Genomic DNA, 25,010 nt, shown 5'->3' with positions numbered 1-25,010 from the left:
TTACAAGGTCTTTACATTTGAGAGGTCTTTATATATTACTTTGTCTCTCACCTCAGCAAAAAATACTAGATGAATTTAGAGAAGCTGATCTATGTGTATTTAGATTAATCTTAAGCATAGAGAAACTATTCAGTAGGCCTGTTTAGTAGGAGAGGGTTCCTTTGTCATACTGCAGAACAAAATATTGCTGCAGAGCACAGAGAGAGGTCGTGCATCACTGCCTCAGATGCAGAAAAAATCCAGCTTAGATTCAAACCTCATTTTGTGTAAGAGCTGGCCAAGATTAATCACTTAAGTATATAAATTAGTGAAGTGATCACTAGAAGAACTGCCACACACTTCACATTATATTGATCTCACCATCTTAATTTTCACATTACTGTTTGTTAGAGAGATTAGGATTTCTGCTGAGCAGTAGGGCTGACTCTGAACTATATGAATGAATGGCTTTAAAAAATAATAACAATAATGACATTAAAACAAACAAACAAACAAAAATTAAAAAAAAATTAAAAAAAAATAAAAATACAAGGAATAGGGATGGTGACCAATTAAAATGACAACTTTAAGTTCCAGTTCACCCAACTCAGTAACATTACACTTGTCTCAAATTCACTCATAGAGTAAGAAGCACCTTAGGAAAAGCATTATGCATCACTGCAGTATTTCAGACATGAAGGCTATACCAAGGGCTAACATGGTTTGAGGGGTGTCACACATGTCACAGAATTAAAGGAAAGCTGATGCATTAAGAAAACAGCTGCAGATGCAACAGTACTTAAGGTAGTCCAAGAACATAAACCTCAGTTATCCCAGAGCCAGTGCTGACACTCTCTGCCAAACCTATCTGGACTGTGGTTATATCACTGAAGAATGTAGGAGGCCCAAGAGATTTCAAATGGGATATGACTTTCACGTTTTTCTTCTCCCATCATCTGCATGTGTGGACAAAGTTGTACTCAAAACAAAATAAATCAACATATACACATACGCCTATTACAGTACGTTCTTTAAGAGAGCCCACTTCTCTGCAAATCTACGTGGCTTTAAAAAGACTGACATATAAAAAGCATCTGGGGAATCTTCACGTGGGTTTTAGCACACTGGAGCCTAACTCACCTTTGACAAGGCTTTTAAATGACAGTCACAAATACGCGTTTGGAGTCAAGACATCAATTACAGAATTTTCAATAAAGGCTGGTTAGGTATCAGAAAAATTTACAAAGATTAATAATATGGAACCACAGTAAATGGATTTGCAATAATTTGTGGCAAAATACTGCTCTTCAACCCATGCAGATTGTGTCTAGAGATACACAGAAAGAACAACCCTCTCTGAAGGAAATACCTGCTTGCCACGGGCCCAGATCCTGCAATAATGACAACTTTTTAAAGTAGCATGCCAGGATCGTTTACATGCCCATGATGCTGATTTCTTGCCACTTTGCAGGAAGAACTACTGAATGCTATAATTCAGTATTCAGGTGTGGTGCACCATTTTACATATTCATAATAAATTTTTATTTTTAATTAAAGGGGAATTACGTAAGACACGCCTTTTTTTTATCATAAGGCAGCACAGATATAAAAAAAAATATCAGACACTTCAGTAATCAGAAAATACAGTATGTGACAGGTAATCCATTTCTTGTATTGCACTATAGATGAACATCTAGGTTCTTTATTACTTTCAAGCTACACTCACACTGTAATAAGATCTCAAAAACTGTGAGGTAATTATGCATATGATTTCAGGAAAGCAAAATGATAGTTATCTGAAGGGTACCAAAACATATCCTCAACTATTCCATTCCCCATCATTTCTATGCCACATACAGCACAGTGAAAGAGAGAGAGAGACAGCAAGGAGAGCCTCACTTTATCTAACACCTGTAGCTCATCAGCACCTGGTTGCAGTGTATCTGGCAATACATGTCAAAAAGAAAAATAGATGTCCAATAAACAGAAGGGGGGAAAAATTTGGAAGAGTTAAAAATGGCAATGACTTCAGATATCTATCACTGACAGAGCTATGACCCTTCTATCAGTATCATCCAAAATGGAACAGATGGAAGCTAAATGTGCTTTTATCCATCCCAGGCCCATAATGAACTGCAGGTTGCCCTCCCTGCCTGAATTCTCTTTCACCATTTCAGAACTGCTCCTCTGCAATACCTCAAACAGCCGTGCATGAAGATTTTATACTATGGCTGTTCTTTTGCCTTTACCATAACTTAACCTGACATTTCATTGATAAGGAAATAACAAGGGTATGGCACAAATATTTCATGTTCCTCCAATATAAACACTCCCCTTCATACATATTTTTAGTAGCCCACTGCTTAATTCCATTAATCATTCTTCTTAGCTCCAATCATTATTGTATCTCACACCTGGATTTTTCTGTTTGGCTTGCCTGCTGCTAGAAAGTACAGTCTCCCACTTCTGTGACATTTTATTCTCATAGCTGAGATGCCAGTAATTTTGTTCTCTGAGCAAAGATATAGGTTTAGGCAGTTTATTTGGAATTCTTCCTTAAGCCCCTACTCTCTTCTTTCTGTCTCTAGAAAATGAGGTGCACACTTAAGAGATGACAGTAAGCCACAACACAAACTGAATAGCATGAAGCTGCAGGTGTCACGTCCTTCTGAAGGAAACCAGCCTCTGGTGTATCTAATCTTGTTTGGGGATGTCTATCCAATTTCAGCAAGGTCTCCACCGAGCTAGCTCATCCCCTCATCAGCCTGTGTAAGCCTCCTGTTATTACCACTCTAACACTACTAAGAGCTTGAATGTTGTTACAGTTCTTGACAGGCACATTATTCCACCGTGGTTTGGGAGCCCCTTGCCGGCCCCTCGGTGCTGGTGACGCGTGTCCTTTCACGGCACAATGAGATGGGTACGTGGTGTCTGAGGCACTCGGGCACTTGCACCACCGTGGCACGCGAGGCACAGGCACGTTTGCTAGTTTACCACCACGTCCCTCCCACTCCCATCTCCTGCTGAAGACAGCATCCCAGCAGGCACGCTGCCAGCTCCTTCCGCCAAGGTCGAGGACAATAATGTGCTCTGTGCTCCCGTGGCCATCGTGCCAAATGGTGGCATATGGCACCTTCCCCCCAGACCGTGTAGCTGCAGCGCTGCAGTTGGCAAGCTGCAATAATCACCCTTCCCTGGGTGTTTTCCTTCTCCCTTTTCCACGCTGGCACGCAGCAGAGCGGCTGACAAGGCTGTCACTTTTTCCGCTGTCACCGTGAAAGAAGCCCTTTGCAGAGCAGATCCTGCTGCCAGCCTTGGCTGCGCACAGGCAGCGCATGGATAAAGGACAGGCTGCTCCCGACACGTGCCGCCTGCAATGGACACCATGGAATGGGAACCTCGGCTGCCAGGTAGGCTTGTTTCAACCCAGAGCAAGCGGTCCTTCCCCTCCCACACAACAGAAGGCTTGGTCTGCAGCAGAAGTCAACACAGGACCATCAAGCAGTGCTCCTTGAGTTTATTTCTTCATTAATCATCACCTAAATTGTAGACTAGTTTCATTAACACCTGACAGTCAACCATATGCTTGTAGTTTGAAGCTATCTCTTCACAAACATACATCAATCACGTTCTTCCTTGCTATTTCTTCCAGAAAATAAAACGACTCACTGAATTTATGAATATAGCGGGGATTTGAAATACAGCCCAGAAGATCATGATTTCACAACCCATTATGCCCATCAGCTTTATAAAATATATATTTTAATTAGCAGAGATTTCTGTCTCCAGAGGTAGCAGTACAAGCTATCCATGAGGAGAGATGACAATGCCACCCTAGGAAGATACATTCACATCCCACAGGAAGTTTTTCCTTTCCTGTCAAAGGGAAGAATCAGCCTAACTTGACTTCTAACACACTGAATAATAAAAATCAGCACCACATACTAGTACATGACATAACTGTGAAACTGGGTAATAAAAAGGTAGAAATTCTGCTTTTCAGCCTTAAATTTGACACCCATGCTGAAGAAACAAAGACAAGCAAGGTCCTTGGAGTAACCATGAGCTTGAAAAGTTTTGTCCCAGCCCTCTAATACAAGGCTGAAAAAGAAGAAAGATGACACTTTGTTTTAAATAAGGATCAGCGTTCCCTGAGCACCAGTAATGGAAAAGGGGGAAGATGAAAGAGTCTCCAGAAGGGCTGGATGAAGAGCAAAGGACTTGTGAGCCTTTTACTGCCACAGGGTGGAGGGTTAAGTCAGGCAGCAACACCCAAGTACGTGAGAAAACATGAGGCATGTCTGCCTTAAGATCTGCAAACCTTAGGAAAGTAATCCCAATTTCTTTTCAGATGACGTAGGCACTAGGAAGTACCATACTTTGAGGATGTTTGGCTAAACCATGGTTCCATCCAAGTGGAACTTGGATTTTCCACTACTTTCAGAGACCAGAGGGCTTCAGAAGCTCACTGTCTGTGTACTTTCATCTCCCATGTTGCAGGCACAAGCTCTTTGGTGTACCAAGTAGGTGAGATCTGCCTTCAGACTCAGCACCAGCTTTCCCAGACAGCTTCAGACAAGTCACCTAATCTCTGTCTTTCCTGCCATTTTTAGTGGGATACCACCAGCTATTTGACAGAGGAGGTATATGCATTTTAATTAATTTACTTTTTGCAGCTGCAGATGTTCTCGCTGAAAATGGCAGTGAGCATGGGATTTATTATTATTATTAGTAATACTATTAGTATTAGTATTGCAGAAGACTGGCAGGCATCTGTACTACAGAGCACTCCACCGGATAATGACTTCTTGAATGTCTATGCTTTGGAGCTTTCCTCCATAACGTTTCTCTCTCACTTCTTCCTACAATGCTATTTTCATTACTTAGTGTAATCAAGTACAGATTGTCTAAAGCTGGTAGATCCTCAGTTCAGTGAGCAGAGGTAGACAGCGAAATAATCATTATGGCAATTCATCACAATAATGTCACCTGTACGGGTATTTGGGACGATCTTTTCTCAAAAAAGCTTCAGTTATCACTGCCTCTGATTTTTCCCAGTACTTTCTTCCCACTTCACAGAATTTGTTTGAGACTCTAAGTTCCAAATTGTGCTTCATGGTATGTCATGGATATTGCTGAAAGCAATAATGAAGCTAAAAAATGAGGCCCTGAACAGGGTAACCCACACAGTACATCTATTACTTCGCTGGACTTTTTTATGTTGCCACCAGAGGGACATACATGGGGGGGGGGGGGGGGGGGGGGGGAGAAGAAGAAAAAAAAAAAGCCACATAGTTGGAGTGCGACTTATCTTCAGCCCCAGAGAATCTTCACCGTCAAAATTCAGGGATTTTCTCACACCTTAACAGAACAATGAAAAAAGCCAATTCTGCTCTCCCCAGTACCACCAGTTTGGTCCCCAAATCACTATCAGAAATTGTCTGAGCAACAATCTCTCATTCCAGTTACCTTTCTCACTTCCCGCAGACCACCTGGCTTTGTGGGAACTATCTCTGCATGTCTGGCACTACCTAAGCCATTTGTCAACATTGATACTGATCAAGATCCAGTGTCAGCTGCAGTGCTGAGGCAGAGAAAAAAAAAATCTTATTGTTGCTGTGATTGCAACTGGTAGTATTAAAAAAAGAGTGTGAGTAACCCATGTCCCTAAATGTTATTTTCATGACATGAGCTACATCCTCATTAAGAGCAAATCTGGTGGACATGAACGCCAATGGTGGAAGAAGTTTACCAAAAACTCAACCACTAAAGTTTGCTTTTTTGCCATGTAAGTTTTTAAAGATGCCACTGCCATTATGTCCCAAATTCTTCTGTGTAGCAGATAAACTCCAGAATGACACCACTGGATCACAGAGAAGCTCGTCCAAATGACTGATACCACTAACACAACACAGCTCAGATCACATGCACCACATCCTAAGCAGCATCAATGAAAGTAGTCCACTTCTAAATCAAAAGACACAAGTGAAAAATAACTTCAGCTTCATATACCATGCTTGAGTAATGGTAAATTTTTATGGAGTATTTTAAAGAGTCTGTGCAGTCTCCTGCCACGTGAAATTAATGCCACTGATAACAGATGATTAAGTGGAATTACTTTACATGAAAGAAAATGAAAGATACAAGTGTTCAGCAGTTTCCAGAAGTGCTTCATCTGTCAGATATTTTCAAAACAGACCATATCTAGGAAATAGCATTCAGAAAGTAGGCAATATTACTACTTCTTCTATTATAAACACACACACTTTTAACCTAGTCTGTACTTGTTCACAAAGATAGAAAGGATTCAAGATAATGGGGTTTATATATGAAAATACGTGATGGCTCATGTTTCATTCAGTACAAAGTTAAACACTCAAGCCATAGGAGTGAGAATAAATTTGTTTATGCTGCACATGCTGCATATCTCAGAGAAGATACTTAGAAAGGGCTCTGTTATTTTTCTCTTAAATAGTTCTTGTATCTAGATTTAATTCATTCATTTTAAAAGCAGATAGCTGAAACTTCTACTATCAGATTAATTGTAGGCTGATAAAAAACTATATGAATGAATTTTTTGATACTTAAAGAAATTTTGTTTAAATCAGTTATTGCAGGCTCTTCTTTGCTAGATACCAGTGCTTGAGTTCTACCAGAAAAGGGACGTCATCTTCTGAATGGGAAAAGATGCCTCATCCCCTTTCACGATAAACAGGACATTTTCTGGTAGTTCTTTAGTAGCTCAAGTCTGAGTCACACCAGTCTTGATCTTTAAACAGATGTGGTATCATGAGGGGATCATCCATATGAAGGAGAGGAAGCAAAACTACTCATGGCACTCTGGAAGTATGTGTCACAATCCTAGCCTTGCCTCTCTTCCCCAAACCCCCAGTATATAGGTTATCACTAGTTCAGATTTGCATCATTAATATGCAAGGCTTGCATCACGTATCTTCTCAATTAAATATGTGTGGACACAGAAAGGTAGGACTTGGTCTAATGTCATGGAAGGAGTCACTGCAGAACCAAAACAAAAAGCAGGTACCTTGCACTTGGTGCCTTCCGTCAGTGCTGTTCAATAGCCATGACAACAAAGGCACAAAAACATGGATAAAAGGGATATTACATGCATCGACCTGTACAGAACTGAGCTTGACATTAGCAGATTTTATGGTGGCAGCACAACAGCTTGGTGGCACAGCCTGCCACCTCATTTCACAGGGATGTAAGACTGGGGATTGTTTGGGTTTTGCTTTTCTGAAAACTGTGAAGGAGACAAAACTGTTATGGGCACATCAAACAATTCTGCATCACAAGAGCTGCTGCTCGAGATGGGAAAGAGTTCATTCCCACTAAGCCCTCACCATTAACCTTATGAGAAATGCACACCAAAGCTTCAGCCAGCTTCATTTCCCTGGCTCACTGACTCCATGCATTTCCACAGGTCACGTAAAAAAAAAAATCAGTTTTGAATCATCCTTTGAAGGACGAGAATGAGACAGCACATGCCAATGTGTCCAAGTGCAGAGAGGTGGCTCTCTACCAAATACATTTTTGAGAAATCACTGTTAATAAGGATGGCAGCGGATTCAGATCTTCAATAGGGAACGAGCAGCGCTCGAAGCTGCTTTAGCGCAATATGCAATTACAGAGGGATATCTGTGCTCAGGAAAGCTGGTGCCCATTTGATTAAACAGCCTGTCTGCCTCCTCCAGAAGATATCAGAGGTACAATTAGTTCAGTCGGCAGTATCAGCAATGCCCTTGAGGTCCTGTGCTCCTGACGACTAATGAAGAGGCACTGCTGGCTGTCAGCACGTATGGGGGAGGCATTCATCTTCATGGCAGCACCAATTAAATCCACCCGGGTCATACCAGGAGATAGGAATTCAGCACAGGGAACAAGTCAAAGCAGCTGACTGGTTTAACAATTCATTTTTGGGTTTTATATCGTGGAGAAAAGGGAATAAATTTTGTGCTGGCTATGCTGACGGTGAAGGGAATACAGAGAATCTGCCTGACGGCAAAGGCAAAGAGAGTAACTCAGTGCTCAGGTGCATATGCACATGTGCTGTGGAAAGGTCTTTTTTTTGCAGCAGGGCAGGAAACCTCTTAATACACAAACAATTTTCAAGAAGTCAAGAAGCAGAGAATTTCCTTAGTGCATTCCTTAGTTCCCAACACTCTGCTAAGTCTTCGAGGAAAGCTATTTGCTGTACAGGTGAGTGTATCTTCACTTAGGACATGGCAGTTACTCCTGAGAAGATAAGGCAGGTAACTCTTGCCCTTTTTTATTTCTTAAAAGGCGACATCCTTACAGAAAACACACAGTTCTATCTCAAAACAACAGGCTCGAAATCTTCTAAAACATTTCTATCCCTGAGACATCATGTTGAATTATACCAGTCACAGTCAAACATGTCAGCTAATCATTTGCCCTGCTTGGTGCCTCACTGGAGTCCAACCTTTCCCATCCCACAGAAGTCCTGCTGTCAATATGACTTATAGGACTAAAAGGTGTTGATATCAGAAGAGACAAATATTGAAAGAGCAGCTACAGTAAGCATCTGGTATCTACAAAGAAAATTGCCTACTTAGCCAAAAAATTTTATCTGTAATTTCTGTTTTGTCTTATTTTTGTCCCTTAGGGAAAAAATGCAAGTGAACTTACTAAATCCACATTTTCTGGGCCTTCATGGACCCTTAATTAAAAACATTGTGAATTGGTAGGTGACAAGAAGTAGCACCTAGTGTGGCCTTCCTATTTCAGATGTTTGAGAACTCGTGGGGAAAGTCTCAAAGCGCTTAATCTGCTAAACACTGTGTATCAACAGGGAACTGAAGAGGTTTTGGTAACTTTACAACAGACTGGCAGCCCTTTATCTTCTCAGACCTCACCACACATTTGTGGAGGCTAAAGGGCCTGTTTACTGACAGTGAAATCAGTGTGACATACACATATGCAAAACAGATCCCTCCTGACACTCAGCCATGGGTCCACAGACCTAGCTAGGCAAATCTAAGCTGACTTAAAGCAGTGAAAGCCTATTGCAGTAGTAGAAGCAAAATAGTTTGTTATCCAACCTTTCATGTAAGAGAAACTAAAAATAAAACCAAAACCCTTAAACCCACCTCACGCTCCCTACCAGAACAGCTGATCCAGAAGAAATTCCATTTGTCATATGGTATGCAATTAAATACATGAAGAAATAAAGAAAAAGGCCTGTGGATGCTACTTTTTTTTTTCTTCTAATGAAAAAAATTTCCAACAATTTCAAAGTTATGGGAATTAATATTTCACTCCCCTGCAGAGATTCTCTAATAAAGTCACAGGCTTTTGAGAAATGCTCTGTAGTCAGAGACTTCACAAGTCCATAAAGTCAGCCTAGAAACCTGATGAAATACTACTCAGTGCTCTGAGAAAGGACAGCATAAAAATTTCATGCCAGAAGAATGAAATCCGAACATGCTGTGAACAGCAACAACTCAGGTTCTCAAAAATAATAGAAAAATACTTCATAGGGCTCCCTCCACAACAGCACTGGGGAACACTTTCCTAACATCAATTTGCAAAACCTACTGCAGACTTCTAAATTACCTGAAAATAATTCTTACAAGAAAAGCTCTGATGCAAAAGCAGCCAGATGTTTGAACAGTATCGCAAAAGTAAAGACTGCTGGAGCATCAAAACCAAGTCCTGAGACATGGCAGTCCAGTGAAACTGCTTTTCTATCACAGCCTTTTCAGCAGAAGCATGTGGGGAGGTAGCTTAAGTATTTTAAGCGCATGTCATATTTTGGTTTATATCTTGTACTTCTACTTGAAGAAGCAGAAGTTATGTCATGGCAGCAATCCATTTGGCCTGTTTTCAGTTGGTACCACAAAGGGAACCTACACTTCTGTTGCATATACCGCTGAAAAACTGCTTTCTGAAGTGATCTACACACAGAACTGTGCACAGAGAGAGCTCATCTAAATCAGAATAAAAATGGTATGATTTTCCTCAGCAATACATTTGGACTTGTGCCTTGACTACAGTTCTGAGGCCTCACAAATTGACCTTAAACGAACAAAAGCGGACAGTGCTGAAGGTAATTCCTGCCTTCTGCAGTCTCCACCATCCATGACTCTAGATAAGATCTCATGTTCCCTGATAGGAAGGGAGATAGCCCAGGATCCATAGGCACAAGAAATCAGCAGACACCCAAGTGCAGAAAAAAGCATTAGCAGAGACTACAAATGACTTTGCTGAAATACTACAGTTATTTCCTAACAGTCTGAATAATCCCTAAGCATGAAACTGTGACTTAAGCTGCAGACACATAACTTGGGGCTGCACACAGAATGCTTTTAGAGGTATGAACAGACTTTGGTAACTCAGTATTACCAAACTGCAAATTCACCCACGCAGATGCACGTGCTGGACTGCTGGGTTATGATACTTTGTCAGTGGTGAAAAATACAGATGTACAAAGTTTACAAGCAAGGAATACTGCAGATCAATATTTGGAAAGGTATGTTTTAGTTTAAACAGTGGTAATCAAATATTCAAACTCATGCAACCGAAAAACTCATTGGAGAAACCTTTGTGTCTCTAGGGGAACTCATGATTTAGATCAGAGCACACAAACAGGCCACATACTAGTGAACATGGACCTCTAAGTACCCTTTTCTTTAGTGCTGTTTTCTTATGAAATCTGCATGTAATACAGGACAGGGACAAAGAAATACATGATTCCATAACATTCAAATGGTGGAGTACCATTGGAGTGGTGATCTTGCTTCTTACCTGCGAGGCCAAGCTGTAAAATCATTTATCAGACTCACAGAGAAGGGTATCAGCCAGTGCACAAGGATCTCAAATAACAGCAACTGGTGAGGTAGCATTATGAGCACTTTAGTTTCCAGGATCAAAGTCCAGTTGATAATGAAGCACATTCCTTTGTCCTTTCAATAACCATCATCTCTTCTAGGCCAATTGCCTACATAGTCCTGTATTATTTTGAGCTGGTGGTGTTTTCAAGTCCTTGGAGCTCCTAAAAGCATCTAGACATCCCTGGGAATGCTGCAGGCCCCTACTGCAAGGCTTTTCATACTGCCCTTGCTCAAAATGCCTTCAGGCAGCAACCCCTGGCAAGTCCAGGGAACTCTGAAAAAGGTGCTTGAGCCTTGTGCAAAAAATAGTCTGAGCTTCCCACATCTCTGTGCTTGGCTCCTCCTGGTGCAAATGAGGTGCAGCAACTCGACTCAAGCAGGAATTCTGTCTGCAAACCACCACACGGGCAAACTACAGTTGTGCCTCTGTTCTGCACCTCCACACCTTTGGGTGACACCTAGTCCACTGAAACACGGCTAGGTCACCCAGTTCAGTTCTGTGTGAACACAAATGCCTTCCCCATTACACCTGCACACCAAGATGAAAAGCTCAGGTTTCCTTTAGAAAGGAACAAATACATAGAATGAGATTTTATCTTCTATATAAAACTTGTAACAATCAGCAAACTCAATGCAATCACTTGAACAAAGCTAATCACACAACTTTGCTATATGTGCATATTTCCCATTAAAAAGGTTATTAATTTAAACTCTCTTCTGACTTCTGTTGACTGTGAAACATTCCTCTGAGTGCAAGAGAAGCGGTTAATAACTGCAGACATCACTAATCACTTCGTGGTCACTCTGACTCTGGTACAGAGAACTCCCACACAGAAGTGTGACATGGGCCTCCTGCGCTATAGGAGACAGTTTCACTCCTGCAAATTAACTTTGTCAGCACAACAAAAGGGGAAAAAAAGGAACAATTTTAAGTGTTAAATCATGTAATGACTTAAGGAATGAACAGAATGTTTTCAAAATGCAAATTAAAGGCATCTGTATTTTAATTACAGCATCAAAACTGCAAGATACTTGTCTCCACAGACGTTTTTTTCATTCATCTTCAGAGATGGCTGTACAGAGTATTAGTTTCATAGTATAAATCCACTCCCACGTACATTCCCAAAATAATTTGCATGTATTACCAATAAACAAACACATGCACGCAAGTTTTCAGGCCGCCCACAGACACGACGGACAAAAAGAGGACTTGTCGCTATTGCTTTTGGGATTATAACTAAAATTGCTTCAACTTTTAATACAGGGAAAAGAGAATACAGGAGCAGCGTGAGCTTCAGCGCTGTACATTTAACACAATGTTAAGATAACAAATTTTTTTTAAAAATCTGGAAATAGATCCCGTTGCTATGAGCTGATTTCTCATACAAAAGCTAGCAAAGGCTAAACAGAACCTTGGCTGCAATACATTTTTCTCAAACACACTCGATGAGCTCAGTTTTGTTGCTGTCAGCCCATAAAACTGACTTTTATACTGAGTCACCAAGAGGATACAGATGACAAACAGCTCCATTACAAAAGGCTGACAATACTTGCCTTGAGAAGCAGCAGTGAGATGATGATAGTGGCAATGCTCACTTCATCTCTGCATAAAATACAGTTGACACTTCCACTACACTGCTACACATCTACACTGTGATGCCTCCACAGTCAGTCTTAGTCTCGATTTTAATTACATCCCCCAAAGACCAGTGCTGTGGCATGAAATGCCCTGAATTCCCAAAACCTTTTTTTGGTCATGAATCCTCAGCATAAGATGTCACCAAGGAAAACTGCTCCAGTATGAAGTCACTATAGCCACATGCCTGTAAATGGGGGGAGGGGGGCTTGGGAGGGTGGATGGAGAAATAAATATACTGGTGCTATCCTAAAACACGTGCAAAACCCTATACTCGGAACTAAAAACAAGCAAACTAAGCAAATCAAAGAAGCCTACCCTGATTCTCGGGGAGGCTCCAGATAAATAATCAACACAGTCCAACAACTAGCTGCAAACTGCTTTTTAACTTGACTACATAGAAAAAGATGGCATAACAAACATTTTTGGAAATCCAAAGAGCGACTGTGCTCTCCCATCAGCATTGCCTATCAGTTCAGCAGCTGGCACTCCCACTGTCAGCTACCCTGCCCATGGCTTTTGAACTTGGGCATGAAGGATGACCCCGGGGATGAGGCTTGGCAGGTAAGGGCTCAGGCTGGAAGGCAGTCGAGAAAGAGGTGCTGACACTCTGAAAACCAGCAATGAACGGTCAAATTATGGGAGCAGAAATAACATGGATGGTGGGTGAGACTTAACACTACACTGGAAAATCAAAACTGGGGTTAAACAGTGCATTTTCTAAAGGCTTTCTGCAGTTTAGGCAACAGTCAGGTACTTTGGTAAAAGCATTCAAACTCATCAGCAAAGTACAGTCTGACCTCCATATGTGCTGTACATATCCCACAGGCCCCAGTGGTGTTTGGGATAGCATCATACACAGAAAATAAGTGATCTCTGGGGAAGGTACTTGAACATGGACAGAAGAGCCTGCCTTCAAAACATGAATGTTTGACTGTTTAAGCCTTACCATTTCCTACTATCCTGTTATCAGCCAGATTTCCTATCATTAGGGAAAATTAGAAGCTCTATCTGAGGGAGCTTTCTGCAGCTCAGCCGTGGCAGGTCCCATGCAGGCAGTGACCCTCTGGTGCCATATATCTGTATGCACGGTTCTACAGGAAGGTTTTTGTGCCTGCACCATACACATCTAAAGCCTACAGGTAAATATTCCACACTTGATGCCAAATTCACATAGGCATACTAAGCATAACCAGGGTGAACGCTGTCAGACAGATTAAGGTGTCATATGAATCGGGACGTATGGAGAATTCTCTTAATTTCCAATGGAAACAAGATTTTAGTCAACTTCAGACTTTCACTGCTAATAATAGTCTTCTTTCAGTATTTTGAACATATAAAAAAGATAAAGACTGCAGTGAGAAACTTTCTCAGATCTGATTGATTCAAAGTGGGGTGAGTTAAGCAAACCTCAGAGATACACTGGCTTTCTTTGCACAGTAATAGAGCTTTCATAAACAAGCTTGGAAACCTACTTCATATTTCTTACATGTCTACAGTATATCAAAACTTGACACATCAGTGAAGACAACTATATTTGTGCCTTAACATCAAGATGGTTTAAGACCAAGAACATGGAGGTGAGTTTCAAAAGACATTACCATCTATTTGCCCTTCCAAATAGCCATAATGTGAGGTAAATTGAAAAGCAATATGGAGATTAACAGAATTGTTGTTTCCAAATCTCTAATCTTCAACTACCCTTTGGTAAAATGACTTGTTTTATTTAGGATACAGATACTGGTCTTTTAGAAGACAAATAGGTTTTGAATTCTGTCATAGGTTTGAAAAGAGATGTTGGAATTTTCTTTTTCTTCCCTACCCTGTTTCTTCCAGGATGGGGGGAGTCAGGGAGGGGGTGGGGGCAGAGCGGGGAGATGGGGAGCTCTGGCGGGAAAGCGCGGTGGCCTCAGGGACAGCTGGGGAGGAGTCCTTTGCTCGGGGGCTTTGGGGGTTTGGTCTGAGACCGGACAGAGCAGGAGCCCAGCTTTTGGCCGCCTCGTCCTCTTTTCCTGAGAGGAAGTTTTCTTCCTCACGGAGAACGACCAAGAGAGAGAGACCAACTCATTTCAGAGGGAGGTATTCTGCTTTCAAGGCTGCCTTGAAACCCCCGGCTTGCCGCGGGTTTCTCCCCCTCCTCCCCACCCGGGGAATTGGGATTTTGTTTTGTTTCTTCTGAAAGTTTTTGATTGCATCATTTGTTGTTTATTCAGACTTTGTTAATAAAAAGCTGTTTCTTTTCCACACTTCCACCTGAAGTCTCTTAATTTTTAAGTTGCAATCTTGTTAAACTAAGACAACTTCCTTATTGCTGTTTAATTTGTCCTTTAGCCAACGTGCTGAGGAGGTATGTAGTGCTAATGAAACACTTATGTGGAACTATCTTTACAAAACCAGCTCCCTCAACATCTTTGAGCTGTAGACTGAGCAGCAGTCTGGTATGACAGCAATAAATTTGTGCTGTACTGCTTCACTCATCTATGCTTTGTTGAACTCTTCTCTGGGGCTCTCTTAAAAGCCATCACACGTTTCTGCATCCCCATTACATTCTGAAACTGATACAGTAACGTGGCTACTTCACACCAATCTGAGATGGACACCAGTGTCTGATGCACGCTGCTGTACTGCACTTACTCCTTGTATGCTTGTACAGTTACAAGGGTTATGATTGATTTTTTGGAAATAATTCATTGCATCATGACCCTCTGTGTTTGTTACAATAAATAAAACACTGTTCTGGTGTCACCTTGAGGCGATCACACCTCGATCACACCTGTCGGGGCGTCCCGGCGCCGCTTCGAGGGGGTGGGGGAAAACCCGGACTGGATTTCGGTTGGAGTATGGAATGGGGGAAAACCCGGACTGGATTTTGGTTGGAGTATGGAATGGGGGAAAACCCGGACTGGATTTTGGTCGGAGTACGGAATGGGGGAAAACCCGGACTGGATTTTGGATGGAGTATGGAATGGGGGAAAACCCGGACTGGATTTTGGCCAGAGTACAGAATGGGGGGAAACCGAGACTAGATTTTTCCAGAGTGCAGAATGGGGGGAAACCCAGACTCAATTTTGGCCAGAGTACGGAATGGGGGAAAACCCAGACTGGACTTTTCCGGAGTACAGAATGGGGGGAAAACCCAGACTGGATTTAAAAAAAAAAAAATTATTTTTTTTTTTTTTTTTTTTTTTTTTTTTTTTTTTTCCAAAAAAAAATGAACGGTTTGACTTGATGATCTCAGAGGTCCTTTCCAACCCGGATGATTCTATGATTCTATGACTGAATAAACAGAGTGTGCTGACTGGATGTGGAAATGCAGAATCATTCATGTTGGAAAAGACCCTTAAGATCGAGTCCAACTGCCAAACCAACATTGCAACATCCACCACTAACGCATCCCCCTAAGTACCACATCTACACATCTTTGAAATAACTCCAGGTGTGGTGACTCCCCTACTTCCTTTTCACAAGTCTCTCCTAATGCTTGACAACCCTTTAGGTGACTAAATTTTTCCTAATATCCAGTACAAACCTCCTCAGTGCAGCTTGGGGCTGTTTCCTCTTGTCCTATTGCTTATTACTTGGGAGAAAAGACCAACCCCCACCTTGGTACAACCTCCTTTCAGGTAGTTGTAGAGAGCAATAAGGTCCCCCCCAGGCCTCCTCTTTTCTCCAGGCTAAACAAGCCCAGTTCCCTCAACTGCTCCTCATAAGATTTGTGCTGCAGACTCTTCACCAGCTCCACTGCCCTTCTATGGACCCACTTCAGATCCTCAAGGTCTTTCTTGTAGTGAGGGGCCCAGAACTGAACACAGGATTCGAGGTCTGGCCTCACCATTGCCAAGTACAGGAGGACAATCACTGTCCTGGTCCTTCTGGTCACATTATTTCTTATAAAGGACAGGATGTCACTGGCTCTCTTGGCACACTGCTGGCTGATGTTCAGCCGCTGTTGACCAGCACCCACAGGTCCTTTTCTGCCAGGCAGCTTTCCAGCCACTCTGCCCCCAGCCTGCAGTGCTGCATGGGGTTGTTGTGACCCAAGGGCAGGACCTGGCACTTCCTTTGCCCTTCAGGACTGCCTCCCACATGTTATCTGTCGACCAGGCTCCCAAACAGGCCAAGGTCTGCCCTTCAGAAGAGAAAGTAGCAAAGACAGTAAGCAAATCACTTAAGCCATACAACTCAATCAAGAGCACCACTTGATTGCTAGGGACAATGTTTTTTAGACAAGTCTAGCCCAGGTAAAAACCAACCAAAAACCCACAACTGAAAATAAGTTCAGGGTTTCAAAGCAGCGATGCTTCCTGTTGTTACAATCTGTTTATCCACCCACAGCAACCAGACAGCACTCTTAAGTGATGGTCCTGATGTCATTAAGGCCTTACAGTGATAAGCTGCTGATGCTAAGGTACGGATTCCTTTGTTGCCACAAGACACACTACTTCATAGCATCCAATATAATCTAAAATAATTACAAAACACACTTGTAATTGTCACTGTGCCACTCAGTGGTGCAGCCCCTTGCAGTGAACAATCATGCTTTACACTGACAAATAAAAAACACATCCTTTTCCTGTGCTGCCTGGGGGTGAATGAAAAAATTATGAATGAATGTATTAACAAATTAACCAATTTATTTTTTTCCTTAAATTGAATCATTAATCACCTTCGTCTTCTATTCTGGCAGAACAGATGTGGCCATTTGTCACTAAGGACAAACTTGAAAGACTTTTCACATGGAGTAGAATATCCTACCTGGAACAACTTCAAAAAGGAATTTTCCTGGACTTTCTTCATTGCAGGGATGCTCAATTACTCTGTTGCCAGGCAGAAAGATGGCACCCTAAAGGAAAAAATAACAATGAACATGGAATTAAAATTGCTACCGTGCTTCTGATAGCCTACTGCTTCTTCTTTTTGGACTTGGTTATATGAATTTGTGATATTTTGCACCTGGGCAGCTGACTTCCAAAGTGAGACTGAGGAGGGATTATCCCAAAAGCCAACATCACAGATCCCTTAATTAACTGAGGCATTCAATAACGGCTTTAGTTTTTTTTAATCTCTAGGGTATTTGATACCATGCAGATTTTTGCAGTTGTCACATATACTACATATTCCACTTTGCTGTAGGGAAAAATCAAGACTAAAAGAAAGGGTTAGTGAAAAACTACGAAGTTGCACATGTGAGGCAGGTGAGCTTACCAACCAGGCTTCCTTCTTGGCTAGAGCCAAAGGATATGTGGACAGAAGAGTAACCTTAGTTTGTGGGGTCGATAACTAGTTCCTGCTCTGTGTCCTTTTGTACCATCCCAGGGAAGCAGTACAGAGAAAACATCCCACTTCCACCTACTGGCTGCAGTGTGCTGGTCTGCTGGTGCTAAGCCACAGTAGGCACAGCCAGCCACAGTCCTGTTCAAAGATGCATTTGCTACAGGCAGATGGGTGTGGGATAATCTCTGTGAGGGGCACTGAACACTTTTATCACAACTTTACTACTTGAGAGGGGAGGTGGGGAATTTTAGCATATTTAGTAACACTGGTTACCAAAAACCACCCCTGCAACCCTCAAAATATTTCTGGGGCTATGCTGAAGACATTATTCCCCTCCTGCCCTCCCCTTTGGTCCCACTGACGCATGGGATGGATAGACCACCCCCTTCCTCTGAGAGCTCTTTTTCATTTTCAGAAATTACAGCTCCTCCTAGTACTGTTTCAACCTCAGTCAGCAGGCAGTCCGTAATGAAATTATGCTGGGATGGCTATCCAGGAGTAAATTTTTGGAGTGGCATCCTAGGAATTCTATTAGGTACAAGCTCTCACTCACTGTTAATGGGAGGTAATACCTACCTACTGACATTCCACAATTATGGCACAACAGGGCCCCCACCTCCAAAGTAAACAACTTCTATAACTTACACAGCTTAAACACAAGAGTATCTTGAGTAAGGAAGGTCCTTATCCCCATAAGGATAATTGAGTTCAACATGGAACACCATTTTCCATAGTAGTTTCAACCAAAGACTACTTCCAAATATCTGTCAGACCCTTTCTCTGAACAGCCCTAAAGATATCCCTGTAAGCTTCATCAGGAGCAGAAGAACCATTTACAATTAGTGGGAAGTCAAGACAAGCAGAATGCTGTATCCTTCTCACAAAGGAGGCCTTACAAACCAACAGGAAAAAGTCATCTGAAGAAACAGCTCACAAACATTTCACAAAATCAGTATTTGTACCAGCTGATGTGGAGTCTAAGCCCTGTATCAGCTTGTCAGTACATGGCTGTCTGCCAGCAGGCACGGTGTATCACGAGAAGCCAAAGACAGAAAGACAGGGTGCAAAGGTATTTTGTCAGATCATACAAAATCACCTCCATTAAACACCATGATACTTGTTGCTGAAAACATGAAACAGAACAGCATTCTGCTGCAGTGGTATTAGCAGCAAGTGTTAGCAGTTGTGGGCAGATTTCCCCTCTCACTGCATATACAAATGTATTATAAGCATTAAGTGCCTTGGTCCAGTAGCTGTACTAGGAGCTATTTTCCTTCATTCCTGCTACAAGCAGCGTCTGTTAATAGTTGTCACATTCCAAAGCCTTCTGTGAAATACCTTATTAGGCAAGAATAATATCATAAACAAAAATGATTACATGAACGGTAAAAGATCAGTCACGAATTAGTTCAACTTCTCATGTTAACACCTAGAAAAAAACCAGCAAATATAAGGAACACATTTTTTCTGAGAATTATGGCAGACCAGGAAGAAGAATCTCTAAAAAACATTTTTAACTACATGTATTTTTGTCACATGTAATAGACCATTAAGACTGATATAATCTTCCCCACTTTAACTTTCACACTGAGGTGGTTTTACCTAAAAAAACCTCCACCCAGCACACAAGATGAACAGATCACTCTTCACACTGGAGTGAAATTTCACTGGCTCAATAACTCACATCAGTGAAGGCATACAACATATTTAAGTTAATTATAAGTCTTGCTATCCAATTAAACAAAAATACAAAATTAAGGAGACCTAGCCTACAGCACTGTAAACTAAAATCAATTTATGAGAAAGGAAATGAAAACTGCATTCAACTTTGCTGTCTACTCATTAGCAAGCAGACATGCTGCAGTCTCACTACAATGTGATGCTTTCTGATTCTTTGATGTAAAACCCTTTTAGTATTAACAGTGAGCTGTCTTAATGACAAATTTTTGAGAACATGGTTATAATATTTTTAACGTATAATATTAAAAAATTATTATAATATTTTTAACCTTAGCATTTTCATTTTATAGGTGAAATCTATTTCATCCACTAAAACGTAAAGCCACTCATAATAGCTAAGTTAGTACAAAGGGAATCCTGACAGTAACACCATACAGAATACTTCTGTGGTCTAAAAAGCAAACATGTTCTCAAGTGGCAGTTTTATTTTACTGTCTATTTTCAGTACTATTATTGGAAACACCAGTGCACGTGAACTACTTAAATATATTTGTATTTGTGAGTTTTTTTAAAATAAGAAAATAGATTTGTTTGTACAACGTGCACCTGGGTTGCCCAGCCTAGGGGGAAAGCCTAAGAGAGCGACTGCAGCTCTTTCACTTCCCATTCTGTCTGCTTTCACACTTATCTGTCTGCTGTCACCATACAGCAACACTTCCCCCTCACTAAGTTTTGTGGCTGTCTACATAATTGGACTGAGGCTATGTGGAGTGTCCCTTTGCTTAGTTTCTCAGCAGCTGGCACTATGTTCCACAAAAATACAGGGCACAAATCTGTAGTGTAAAAAAAATCCCCATGGCCCCTCATGTGGCACAGCCCTGGCTGCTGGATATTTCAGATAGACAGGGAGTCCCCAGTCCCCACATCACCACCAGTCCCCTTGCTCTATTGCCTTTCTGGGCCCTTAAGGTGCAACATCAGGCCCGTCCTTACAGCTTGGATAGTCCAGACTATCCAATCTGACCAGCTGATCAACTGCAAAGCTTCAACAATTTAAACATCTGTTTTTCGCCCTGAATATCTAATTTCAAGGGGAAGTAAGAGAGGATCAACTATATTGCCTTAGACACCTAACAAGACAGTATTTTGCATATAAGAGAGGAAGGTAATTTCCAGAGGAAATGCATGTTTTGACTTAGGTGTCAGTGCATGAGCGCATGTAAATGTTCCATAATAAGAAAACTTCACACTGCTCCACATCAAACTCTACGGCTCATTCAAAACTGTTTGAAAAAAAATCTCAACCCAAGACTGCAGATTAGACCAGATTAATATTCTGCTTTCAAAAAAAAAAAGAAAAAAAAAAAAAAAAGAAAAACCACCACGGTGCCAGTGGGTGGCAAAAATACAGGAATACCTAAAAAAGGGAAGTGGAGAAAAATGTGGCCCTGATACAAGTCCCTCCTCGCTCCCATTGCCATCCTGTTTGCAGGCTGTGCCTCCACCAGGTCAGCAGTGTTCTGCAGAGCTCCTGCTGTGGTATGCCTGAGTTATTTTTTGATTTCCAACACTTCTGTCCTTAGCAGGGCAGTTCTGCTTCTCTAGCTGAGCATTCAGGATGACTCAGCATGCAGGAGAAGTTTGGGTTGCTCAAGAAGCATCAGCCTTTTCCCTAACCAAGCATCAAGCCCACTTTCAAAGGAGGTCCTCATACACGTGGATTTTTCTACAGTGTACTGTTGCTTCAAACCAAAGATCACCTAAATAGCAGAGCAACAACATGCTTGTTAAAATCAAATATCTGCTTATATAAAAGTCTTCAACTTAAGAAAAATTACTACTCTGTTAACAAATACTGTAGTGCAGCAAGAATAATCCAAAGTAGATTGATGTCAGAGTCACAGCATGATGCAGTCTTGCTCAAATAGATGTTTTATCCCATGCTGGTCCCCCAAAACACTTTCAGCACCATTCAGCAGCTGGACTTTGTGAGGAAGCACAGAAGAGGAGACAGGATGGCCAGCACACAAGTGCCTCATGAGGACCAGCTGACAGATGGTATTTCTGTTTTGCACGCTCTGTGTAACACATCACAACAGTGAAGCAACCCTGTGCCTCTTTCTCATTCTGCTCCACTACTTTTCCCAGCCTCATCTGAACTTCATTTTCTGAAGCAGTCTTACAACCTGTGTCCAAGAGGTACCAGGTTTTCTCCAAGAAATGCTTTTAAGATGCTGACTGGCAACTACAAAGTCAAATATATGATTTTCAGTATCTCTGGATGGATTTACTCATAAAGCATGTAGATAACATGAGGAAATTACTGCTTTCTTGGCAAAATAACGTTTTCAGGATTTATTCTAATACAGTTCCCAAAGGCTTAATTGCTCTATTTGCTTGCTCGTAGTTTGTCCTGCCAGCCTTTAGAAAGTTACTTTAGAAGCACATAGTACCAGCAGTTATATCTTCTTTCCTTTCCAGCTTTGATTCACTGAATTCTACTTTGACTTTCAAAGACAGGTGCTGCATTTACATATCTGTTTTTATCGTTTCATGGAAAACTTTTCCCAAGATTTTTTTTTTCCCTATTACTTTCCAATTAACATAGAGGATCTTCACGTAGCTTCTTCCTCTATGCCTGCTACTAGAGGTTGGTTAACAGGTTAACCACAACACAGAAGGGGCTGTGCAGGTTTGGCAGCAGCTCCCAGGGTTTTATCCCTGCCAAAGTGCAGCCGCTGAACAAACACAACCCAGCTATTCATGCCTCTCGGCAAGAAAGGTTCCCAAATCAGTTGGACTGTGTCCGTCGGGGGGGAAAAAAAAAGTCCTCAGAAACAGCGCTAAGATCTGCAGCCCATTATCAAGTGTTACCCCCCACGCCAAGCCCTCCCCCTCCCTCAGTGGTGTCAGACTAAACACCTCCTCAGCTCTCAGAAAAGGTTCGCTCAGAGAGGGAGGACGGGGTAAAAAAGCATCAGCTCCCAGAGAGGGAGGAAGATCATCAGCCAGGAAAGAGGCAGCTGATGGGGAGGATGAAGAGGCAGAAAGCATCTCTGGGGACATGTGTCTTCTGTATGACTCACCGCCACACACAATGCAGCAGTGTTCTGTGGTTTCTTTTGTCACTGTCGCTGGTTCTGGAAAGTCTTAATTGTCCTACTTAAGAACAACGGTGCACTTCAACTCAGATGGCATCTCAAACTGAAAAACATCACATTTAGTGGATAATTCTCTGAACATCACTAGTATTTTAAAGGTCGCAGCCTGAAAGGCACCCAGACGGGCACAGAGAAGCCCGTTAATCAGCCTAAATTAAATAATATACCTCATACATATACAAGTATATTTCTACATGTATATACAGCTGTGTACATGTACTGTGAATTCATAAACAAGTGATGCACGGCAGAGAAGGATAAAGTGAATACACAAGTTGTTATCAGTTGTTACCAGTTAACAAATCCTCGTTCCTCACATTACTGTTTTTGCTTTTAAACTATCACAAAAATAGATCTTTGCACTGTCAGGAGCCTACAGACATGAGGTGAGGAGAAAAATTTACAGCACAGGCAGAAATCCACTTATATTGAGGTCAATAATGAAACTTGCACTGTGTTCACTGAAAGCAGTTTGAACGTAGTAACTTTTTAAAATTTCTACTCGTTTCCACCATTACAATGCATTTCCAAGATCCCAGTAAAATCACTTGCTGCCAAAGGGCAGAGCAACTCTGAAAGCCAGCCCTTTCATTTAACTGCCTATGCAGAGATATCTGTATTTCAAAACTGGGGCCTGAGCAAGTTCACCAGCTGGATCCAAACCCTGGAGCAGTGCTGAGGCAGAGCTGCCTTGGCTGCCTCTAGCTGGGCAAAAGGTGGTTACCACAAGTAGACCTAAAAGGCCTCCAAGGTTGTAACTTCAACTGAAGCATTTATCAATATTCTGACTAATAATCACTAGTTATATAATTATTATTCTTCAGTTTAAACCAGAAGGATTTTTTGTCCAGAGATCTCTTACCCTCCATGTACATTCAGGGTTTAAAATCTTATTGGTAAACACTACATGCAGACAAGTTTTACTGCTTTTACAGAATTGTCATTGTTATATATATGTAATGTCAGGTTTTCTAGCATACATGACGATAGTGGGACAATTAAAAAGTAAATACAAGCTATAATTATAAGATAATGATTTTTTTTTAATTGTAAGAGAATAAGATTTTTTCATTTTTGTTCTAAGAGTGGATTTTTATACCACTTAAGGAACCAAAGCTCTGGAAGAGGCACAATTACCGTAGGGGGTGATACAGTCTTTGTCTTGCAGTTATTGCAGCATTTACAGCTTTACAATATGCACAAGGAGAGAACAACAGGGGGGCTGGGAGGGGACAACTATTCAGATTTTAGGGGGTATGTAACATGCCAGGAATAAACACAGTAAACAACAGAGAAATTACCAAAAAAAAAAAAAAAAGAGTTCTATTGCATTTGACATTTTCTTGTCCCACTATGTTTAAACATTTCTAGAGTGTTTCTGTCGAAGAATGAGAATTGTTGGTTTAGTTCTCAGAAACTCCACAAACAGGAACATAAAGGAGATTTTTTCCTTTACCTAAAGAAAGGTTCAAACCTACCCCATAGCTTAATGTTCCAAAAAAAGAAGTAAATTCACCTGTGTGGTGGTGAATACCATATATGCCGTTTGCTGGACACTGAGCACTAAAACGTTTATTCTGACATGAGAGACAAAGATGACGGTTTTACCACAATGTGATTACAGCTTCTTTAAAGATTTTTCTATCTTTCTCTCCTGCTGGACGTTTCACTTAATGGTTGAGTGCCTCTCCATGCTTGAGAGAAACTTCTTTCCTTGAGAATGAAGCGATCTTGGCTTGAGCAGCCACTAGAAAAAATTCCCTTGCTTGTTCCACAAGAGCAAGATCATACAAAGTTAAGCTATTAACACCACAAAAAATTAAGTTTGCCTAAAGCCAGAGGCTAGATCCATATATGCCTATGGTTTTCATTTCTCTAGTAGGGGCAAGACAGAAGACTGGCCATTTCCTGACCATGTCTGAGACAACGTCTGAAGTTATTGAAAGCTTTTTTTCCTCTTTCTGAATCTGTTTTCCAGCGTCGACCTTGTCCTTACATTTGAAAGTAAAACTTAACATGCTCTCTTCCCACCTCTAAATTCTGCCTGCTATTTTAAAGAGTTTCAGACAGATCTTAGATTAGTATGAAGCAGCTTTCCTTTCTAAAGCAGATTTTTTGTGGCATCTAGAGAAGCTTTAACATCTCTATTTTACCCACTCTCTCCTGGCTTCTTCCTAATGAATGAGCTTATTCAATTATAGATCACTAGTTTTTGTGAGAAACACTGTTCCTCACACAGAGATTTTGCTTTTCTCTCCCCACTTTGTCACAATGGGATATAAGGAGCTGGGGAGATAATTACAGGGGGTGAGCCAAGTCATGAGGAACGTTCTTGAGGGTTACCTGGGGCACGAAGGAATGGTGTGCATCTGCTCCCACACAAGCACTTCCAGAAGGAGTATTTAG

The 25,010-nt window shown here is 41.5% G+C and overlaps 1 protein-coding gene across 1 annotated transcript in view; it reads right to left on the bottom strand.

Moving 5' to 3' along the window:
- ARHGAP24 (Rho GTPase activating protein 24) overlaps positions 1 to 25,010 on the bottom strand; it is a 214,990-nt gene that overhangs the window by 118,707 nt on the left and 71,273 nt on the right. Inside the window, exon 3 of the mRNA XM_064651659.1 lies at positions 17,245 to 17,332. Within this exon, the coding sequence (XP_064507729.1) occupies positions 17,245 to 17,332 (88 nt within the window). The remainder of the gene's footprint in view (positions 1 to 17,244; positions 17,333 to 25,010) is intronic.

The sequence above is a fragment of the Pseudopipra pipra genome, chromosome 4, assembly GCF_036250125.1.
Source record: "Pseudopipra pipra isolate bDixPip1 chromosome 4, bDixPip1.hap1, whole genome shotgun sequence".
NCBI lineage: Eukaryota > Metazoa > Chordata > Aves > Passeriformes > Pipridae > Pseudopipra > Pseudopipra pipra.
This window is presented reverse-complemented; position numbering and strand designations above follow the sequence as displayed.